This window comes from Coregonus clupeaformis, unplaced genomic scaffold, assembly GCF_020615455.1.
Source record: "Coregonus clupeaformis isolate EN_2021a unplaced genomic scaffold, ASM2061545v1 scaf0807, whole genome shotgun sequence".
Lineage (NCBI taxonomy): Eukaryota > Metazoa > Chordata > Actinopteri > Salmoniformes > Salmonidae > Coregonus > Coregonus clupeaformis.
The window spans coordinates 114,120-123,551 of NW_025534262.1; the positions used below are offsets into that span (position 1 = coordinate 114,120).

The 9,432-nt window shown below is 39.1% G+C and overlaps 1 protein-coding gene across 1 annotated transcript in view; it reads right to left on the bottom strand.

Moving 5' to 3' along the window:
* LOC121554901 (trace amine-associated receptor 13c-like) overlaps nt 1–2,835 on the bottom strand; it is a 35,194-nt gene extending 32,359 nt beyond the window's left edge. The window contains exon 1 of the mRNA XM_045216810.1: nt 2,824–2,835. Coding sequence (XP_045072745.1) covers nt 2,824–2,835 — 12 coding nt within the window. The remainder of the gene's footprint in view (nt 1–2,823) is intronic.
* Between the last annotated feature and the right edge of the window lie 6,597 nt (nt 2,836–9,432).

Genomic DNA, 9,432 nt, shown 5'->3' on the forward strand with positions numbered 1-9,432 from the left:
GGACAAACTCCTCTTGAAAATAAAGCACCTTTAATCTCCAAATCTTCATCGCTTTCTTCATCTTCAACTTCCATCAGAGATCAAATCTCTAGTATCCATTTCTTCTTTCCTCTCTTGCCACTTCCCTCTGATCACAGAGTCACCTCCACCCATGACCTCTCATCAATCACTCTCATCTCCATTATCCTCTTCTCCTTCATATTTCTGAACCTCCTTCTCTTCGTTTCCTGAATTCATCTTCATCGTTGTTTCTGCGGGTACCCTATTATTACTCTATATCTCTGATGCAACAATCACTCCTGGATGATTATTGTAAGCTGAGAATAAACCTCCCTAAGCTCTACTTTTTAAACCTATCTTATCGCTGACATATTTTATCAATTTCTGTTTGAGAATGAAGGGCAACTTTTGTTTCACTTGCCAGATACCCTAACAACACTTTAATTAAAGGATTACCACTATTCACTATATCAACCGGTGTACTGACTTTCATAGTCCTGATATTTTTTACCCCATTGTAACAAGCCTTTCTATTCCTTTATTGTGAACTATCCTATTTTAAACTATATAGGTTATGTAGCCTTCTTCCCTGTAATTCTTAATATAACCTAACAACTCCAAATAAATCCCAATAAGTCAATTAAAAATCATGAATAATTAAAACCAATTTTTATTCCTATATCCTATGTCCCCAATTTATCCATTAGTGTTGACTATATTACCACAACCCATCAAATGCAAGTAAATTAGTCAACTTCAAAGCAATCCCAACACAAAGCTTCTAACCCTTCAATAAATGATACCATTCCCATCAAATGCCAGTGATACACAGAGCATCCAAAATGCAATTTTTAATGAAATAGTATTTGCCAAGCCTATGCAAAATCGTCATAAGCTCACATATCTTGTAACAGTAACCTGTTTGATGACTTGATCCCTCCACCGCGTCACGTGATCACTTCCTGTATCTCCTCTCGCCTCTCGCTTAACGTTCCTCTCATATGACAGAAGAACATACACAGAAAAAGACTTTAGTAGTTAATGCAATCACTGATTATTTCCAACCATTCAATATTCGTTTGTTCTACATTATTCACTCTAAGACTAAACTCAAAACTAAATAGCTCGCCCAAAAACCTTGATTTTAATCCATCATTTAATTATTTAACTCACTCTATTATAACTGCTACATATATTTAATTTATAAATTCAATAGGTACCCAAACAAGTTTCATCTTAACCCACCGGTGTAAACTTCGTGTTAAACTCTCCTTGTGCCTATTTGTTCCGTGTGTCTGTGTTCCTCTGTCTCCCCCTGCAGTTTAACCCATGTGTTGTTTTGCAGAATCCACGCATGCGCAAATATCATTTATTACATAGATCGCTCCAAAACATTTCATTTAATTTTAATCGTCTTTTAATTTAATTAATTATACTCCGTCAACATATATTTGATTTATAACTTTACTACATATCGCCAAATAGTTTCCCGTTCTAACAACAGCCGTTTAACATCTAAGAGATTTTTTCCCCAAAACCCCCACATGGGACCTATGACCCTTACCCATAATGCCGTGCTTTGTAGGCTTAGCACATAACCACATGTTGTAGTTTTTAGCCCCGTGAAATCACGCATGCGCAAATATCATTTTAACCTCACTTGAGTCTCAGCATCCCCCTCATGGTGCCGTAAAACAAAACGTTCCCTAATCTCGTGCCATAAACTCCAACTCCCACGTTTGGTACTGTAGTGTCGCAAAATTAAACGCATGCGCAAATATCATTCCTCACTACACTTTCACCGTGAAAGGAAGATTCTCTACTCTCTCTTCAAACAGAATACCAGTCCAGCTGTAATTCCCCATTTCCCCCTTATAGTCAAACAACATTTAACAGCGCTCACAAAACATATAACCTGACTTACAAACACATAAACAAGTTTAAGAGACTTTCACCCGTCGCAACGGAATCTCTAAGGATACGTTAGCATGTAGCACGCAACACAATTAGCATGTAGCATTAGCATTTAGCTTAGCCTAAGGTACACTATAGCATGATTCACACTCTAGCCTTACAAAAATTAGCCTGAGCAACGATGTACCACGTGGCCCAAAACAATCCAGCCTTAGCTTCAGCCTCTAGCCAACTGCAGCCTACTACACAAATCAATATCCTGCACCGTTTGGCCCAATCATCATCACAATTATCAATATCTCCACCTAACTTTTTGTTGCCTTGAAAGATGAATCTCATATCAAGAGGTTACCCCCAACCAATTTCCCGTCGACCAGAGGCGGAGTATAACATAGCTACAACCATTCACTTCATAATTCCCGCTTAAGGAATCAACCTGACTCAGTCTAACTAAGACCTGGATTTCTGGCCCACTCCTGTGAGTCGCCCCATTTTGAGGTCTTTCCAGATTAACGGTGCCCTAAAAATGCATACGTATTCCAACATTAATCACCAATCCATTGTCACCCGTTACCAATGAAATATAAAGTTCTACCGTTCATCATTGTCCATAGTTACCAATGATCATTGTCCATAGTTACCAATGAAATATAAAGTTCTACCGTTCCTTTTGCTCTAAATTTGTCATTGTCACCCGTTACCAATGAGATAAATTTTAGCAGACTCTAGTCGACCAGCAACAACGCCACCTGAGGCCAGGTTATAATGGAACATCTCCTCAATGTACACAAGTCATATCCAATCCAACAAACTCCGAAGCGGTAAGACCACTCACCCTTTTTCCCATGCCTCAGAGAGAGTTAGCTCGGCGATTGACTGAAACACAGAGGAGACGCAAGCCAGCCCCACGTTGGGCGCCATTATGTCGTATATGATGAATGGTGGCAATTATTGCTGTCAACAAAGAGTCCGTTATGCTGCATCATGTTAGAAGTTTTATTCATACCACGAGGTTACAGCATAAATTACAGACACGCGTTGTCCGGAGAACGGCTCGTCAGATTGCTATGGCCGTTCTAACGTCTCATCGTTTAACCCCTATTTATAAACACTGATGCCCCCTCTTCTGGCCAATCACCAGTCTCCCCTGTCTACAACCCACCTCCTGTCTGTGATATGTGGTATTACACCTAAAACATTCCCTCTTGATACCACAACTCAACATTCCTTCAGTTCCATTTAAAAACATTTAACACCATCGTATTGTCAATACACTACAGTATATATGGGGAGGCAGGTATCTTAGTGGTTAAGAGCGTTGTGCCAGTAACCGAAAGGTTGCTGGTTCTAATCCCCAAGCCAACCAGGTGAAAAATCTGTCGATGTGTCCTTGCACTTAACCCTAATTGCTCCTGTAAATCGCTCTGGATAAGAGTGACTAAAATGTCAAAAAAATAATATATACAGTGGGGAAAACAATTATTTAGTCAGCCGCCAATAGTGCAAGTTCTCCCACTTAAAAAGATGAGTGAGGCCTGTAATTTCCATCATAGGTACACTTAATACTGTATTCATCTTTTATATGAGTGGTCAGTGAAAATCCGACTCATTTCCTGGGGCACTGCTCTCATTCATTGCTGTCTCTATCCCCCTGTGATTACTCTACTGATTCGTCACGATCTCAGCTTTCATTTAATTCTAATATAAAGTTTGTCACTCAGTGATTAACAAAAAGTGGTTTTGTATCACATCTTCATATTGTATCCGATGTATTTATTTTTATTAAATTCGATGTTAATCGATGTGTTTTTGTCATAGAACGATGGGACTACTTCCTCTCGCTGCAGTAGACTCTTAGCTTTGCAGCCAAATTCAGCTTGTGTGCCTTTAATATACCGTTCCACCACAAATTGACGGACAGTCTGATCAGCGAATGAGCGTTAAGACGAGACTCCAGAGCCTCCAATGGCTGTGGATATCATTGGAGGGCAGTTGATTTGAAGCTGGGAAGCGGGGCTGTCAGTCAGAACTGTCGTGAAGCGATTTGGCTTTTTATAACTTGATATGCCTTGATAAAACTGTTACATTAAAACAAAAGTCCCCTATATGGGGGAATTAACATTTAAGAGGTTTTAATATGAGATCATTTCAGTATCACATATTAATGTGATAATTATTTCGTATTTAGGTGATAAAATAACATGGTTTTTTGTGTGTGTGTATGGCTGCGCTGCACCACCATACTTTGAAGACCCAACAGTTGAAATGTTTCCTACCTGCCAAATGTTTCAGATACAAATTGTGTCTAGTACACATAAAATATGAACTTCAATTGACAGCACAATTAGGGACAGTTACTGGGGGGAGTGTAACTGCTGGGGGGAGTGTAACTGCTGGGGGGAGTGTAAGTTTTCTTTGTCACTTGGGGGAGGGTAGTGTGGATTGATTTGCAGCAGAGGTAACTCTGGGTCTTCCATTCCTGTGGCGGTCCTCACGAGAGCCAGTGTAGTGTATTGAAATTATGATGGTGTTAAATGTTTTTTAAGTGGAACTGAAAGAATGTTCATTTTGGTACCAAGAGGGAATGTTTTAGCGTAACGTCACATACAACAGACCGGAAGTGTGGTGTAGACACGGGGATTGGACAGTAGAGGGAGACACCCACATCTTGGAAGGTTATATATACTGGGGGAATAACGACAGAGGTCCAGAAAACATTGGGATTCATTTGGGACTGCTTCTCCAGATCTTCGCGTGTCTGTAACTTATGTTGTAACCTCGTGGTTTTAATAAAGGCCTTTGAACACGGTGCAACTTAAGCAGACTTTTTGGTTAGCAGCAAATAGCCACCAGCAGCCGACGCGACACGACAAATGGTGGCCAGTACGGGTAGTGATTGCATCGTTCTTTGTTCCTTTTCTGAGTGTCGAGTTGACTACTGCTCAAGCCGGCTAAGGTGAGATTTCTCCCAATTTGGGCATTAGTTGTGTCGATTGCTCATAGAGGGAATGGGAGGGTATGTACAGTGTGACTTTTTGGCTGTGGTGGTGTGATTGCTGTTGACTAAGAGGCTGAAATAAATATTCTAAATTGGGTTGATGGGTAAACGGGAAATAATAGAAGGTCTAGAACAATGGATTAGTAGTGAATAAAAGCTGGAATGTATACATATTTAGAGCATTGTGAATCTGTTAAAGACCTCGAAACGGGGCGACTCGCAGGAGTGGGCCACAAATCCTGTGCGGAATATTAGATTTCGTCGGGTTGGTTCTTTAAGCGGAAATCATGAAGTGAACGATTGTATTTATGTTATACTCCTTCTATAGCCGACGGGAGATATGTTGGGGATAACCTCTCGATATGATATTCATTATTCAAGGCAGCATAAAGTTAGACGGAGATATGGATAATGATGGATAATTTGGGCACAATGCAGGATATTTATTGGCGTAGTAGGCCGCAGTTAGCTAAAGGCTAAGGCTAATTCTAAATACTTGATTGTGGTTCAGGCCACGTGGTACATAGCGGCTAAGGCTAATTCTAAATACTTGATTGTGGTTCAGGCCACGTGGTACATAGCGTCTAAGGCTAATTCTAAATGCTTGAGTGTGGGTCATGCTACATGATACATAGCTGCTAATGATAATGCTAATGCTAAAGGCTAATTGTGTTGAGTGCTACATGCTAACGGATGTCCTTAGAGGCCCCGTTGCGACGGGTGAAAGTCTCTTAAATTTGTCTCGGTGTGTAAGTCAGGTTATATGTTTTGTGAGCTCTGTTATGTGTAATTGTGTGAGTATAAGGTATAAAATGGTGAAGCTGTAGCGTAATGCTATCGTTCTATGGTCTGGTGTGGCAAGCATGGCTTTAACATTGGATGTGCGCATGCGCATGATTTTACGGCGTTAAAACTACGACATGTGGGTATGTGCTAAAACTACAAAACACGGCATTTTGGGTAAGGGTCATAGGGCTCTGGGGTTACCTTGCAAGGGAAAATAGTCACATATAAGTAACAGTTAAAGTAACTGTTATTCGAACGTGAAACTATTTGTCGAGATGTAGTGAATTTATAAATTAGATATGGTAACGGAGTATGATAAATTGAATTAAATAATTAAAAGATGACTAAAATTAAATAAAATGTTTTTGAGCGATCTATTTAGTCCTGAGTTCAATCTTTATAGCAAATATGAGTGGGGGAATATTGAATGTGGATGACTTGGTTAAGTGTATAAACTTTGAATGCTTGTCTGTACTGTTTTCTTCCCTTGTCATATGGGAGGCGATAGGACGAGGGCAACGGAGAGAGAGAGGAAGGGCTGACGTGGGGGTGACGTGGCAAGGTGTGACGCAGGCAGAGGATCATTCAAAATCAGGCCAGTGCTTTTTTGTCTACAAGTCTCCCCCTACAGGTTATTTGATGCTATGACAATTGCGCAGACGCTTGGCAACGGACTGATCATTTGAATAAATTTGCATTTTTGGAGTCTCTGTGCATTACTGGGCTTGATTGGGGGTTCGGTTGGAAAGCAGGTACTGACATTATTCTGTGATATTAAAATACTTGGGTGCATATTAAACAATGGCATTTATTGGTGTGGTAGTGTTGTAGATTGGAAGTCCTTGTTTTTGTGATTGCTGTGAAGTTGACTACTGGTATTCACTTTCCGGAGGGGTTAAGGTAAGTGGGCAACGAATTGATAAATTGGTAAAATAGGGGTAGAAATAAAAAAAGATTGGTGTTAATTATTCATAAATTGTAATTGATTTTTAAATGATAGTTTTGATTTTTTAATTGAAGATAATTTTTGAATAAAAAATTTTAAATTTAATTTTTTTATGGTTTTTGTTTTAAATTAAATTTTTAGTAAATTTTTTTAATTAAATATTTTATAAAATTTTTTAATTAAAATTGTAGTAAATTTTTTTGATTAAATTTTTGATACTTTTTTTGATTAATTTTTTAATTGTTTTTTTGATTGCGTTTTTGATAATTTTTTTGATTAAATTTTTAATAAAAAATTGTTTTTGATTACATTTTTAATATTCATATTTTTGTTGATTTAAAAAAAAAAAAAAAAAAAATTCTGTTTTTGTATAATTTTTTTCTGTTTTTCTCTCGGGTTGCTTAGGTTATATTAATAATTAAAGGGGGGTAAGCCATAGGCTATAATAGGCTAAAATAAAATAGTTCACAATAAAGGAATATAAAAGAGTAGTTACAATGGGGAGAAGATTTTAGTCACTCCTGAGTGGCGCAGTGGTCTAAGGCTCTGCATCGCAGTGCTAACTGTGCCACTAGATCCTGGTTCGAATCCAGGCTCTGTCGCAGCCGGCTGTGACCGGGAGACTCATGGGCGGCGCACAATTGGCCCAGCGTCGTCCAGGGTAGGGGAGGGAATGGCCGGCAGGGATGTAGCTCAGTTGATAGAGCATGGCGTTTGCAATGCCAGGGTTGTGGGTTCGATTCCCATGGGGGGCCAGTATAAAAAAAATAAAAAAATAAATAGTCTTCACTAACTGTAAGTCGCTCTGGATAAGAGCGTCTGCTAAATGACTAAAATGTAAATGAGAAAGGATAGCAAGGCTATGAAAGTTATTACACCGGTTGATATAGTGGAACATAGTAATCCTTTAGTTAAGGGTATTGCGAGATTATCCGGCAAATGGAACAAACGTTGGCATGACATTGAACAACCATGGCCAGTGGAAGGGACTCTTAACCCTGACATCATCAACATCATGAAAGTGCTTCTGTCAATTTACAAGGCAGATCAGAAGAAGGGAAGAACAGGAAGAGGGAGAGATTGTCAATGTTGGGGTTAACGTTGATAATGGTGACACTTCTGATGATACCAGAAATGACTATGCAGGGGATGGAAAGGAAAGGGGATTTGGGGAAATTGATTTCCAATACGTCCCAGAAGCAAGAGGGAATATTTCAGTGGGATGTGAAGCAGCAGAGACCACCAAGGGCAACTCTGTTACAGGAGAAGCTAGTGATTCAGTTAGACAAAGTAGGCCTAGACCAGTTAGGAGAAAAGTCAGACCAAAACGTTACGAAAACTAGGGATGAAGTTACAGCGATAAGTCCAACAGTGGGAAGCAATTTAACTCTTTCAACATTGATAGTTATTAAAGTCATAAATATATCGCATTCAATTACAAGGGAACCAATAGTGCCAGCACCAATTTTAGAACAAAAGACTGTTATTAAGGTTAATACATCAACTACTTTAATGGTAACTTTGGAAGGATTTAATGGTACGACGCCAATAACAAATGTAGGAGGTATGATACCGACACCGACAACAACTTTTCTAAAAGTAAACGATGTAACAGGAATGACTCAGCAAATAGTGGTAGAGAACAATATAGGTTCATCTGAAATAGTACAGGATAATATAATGGAAGTACAGGATGAGTTCTTTGGGGTCAACCTAACATCAGAAGATACATCTGATCAATACCGCTCGTTAGGGAGAAGAGACGCTAAATGGAAAGCATTTGGATTTGATTCATCTGTTTTGAAGATTAAAGATCAATGGGCAGGGAGAAATCTTTGGTTCCAGCAGTTAACTCATGCTGTAAGATCAGTGAGGAATCTTGACGGTCCATGTCTGTTGAGAATTCCAGCACCAGAGACATGGGGTTCGATTTTAGAGACAGTCGCTCAACCGTTATCACCTACGTGTCAGGCTTATGCGTTGAAATGGCTGTTGTATCATCAACGAGCATTGACAGATAAAGAAATGTCGTTGTCACAACATTTGTTTAAGCCTAGGTATAAGTGTTCTTGGTTAAATGAATTTCCCTATGTGAATATGTTGGATGGTAAAGAAAATCAGGTAACAGCGATCCCTGAAGCATTTGAGGTGAAAGCAGTGAGGGCTAAAAGTTGTTTTTGTTCTAATAAAACAGATGATGTAGAGGGTATGTTCATGGGAATATCAGATTGTGATGATTATATGATGACTTTGGATAAGCACGGACAAAAGGTTAGAGCGGACAAATATAATGTAACTTTTTATGTACCAGGTAGTAGGAAGAGCAGGACTTGGATGGTGAGAGATCAGCTTTTGCCTGTCAATGTAACTATTGGGAATTTTAGAGATATTTGGTGGGTTTGTGGTGATAAAGCATATATATTCTTACCCTATGGATGGAAAGGATGTTGTTACATGTCAACGTTAAAGCTTCCATATGAGGTTTTTACAATTAGAAGAGGAGTAGCACCGAACACGGTTCAATCTGAAACTACTGTTGAAAATAGGGTGAAAAGAGACATGGCTACATTTAATAATCTTGAAGCCTACCATTGGAGAATAAGTCTGGGAGAGAAGTGGGGACTTGGTCTTTTTCCATGGTATGGTGTAACATTTTTAGCAGGTCATATTGATAATATTACGTATACGTTGCAGGGGTTTGCGAATGAAACAATAAGAGGGTTTCACCTTTTGTCAAATACTCAAAGAAGTCACAGACTGACGTTGTTGAAACATGACATGGCTCTTG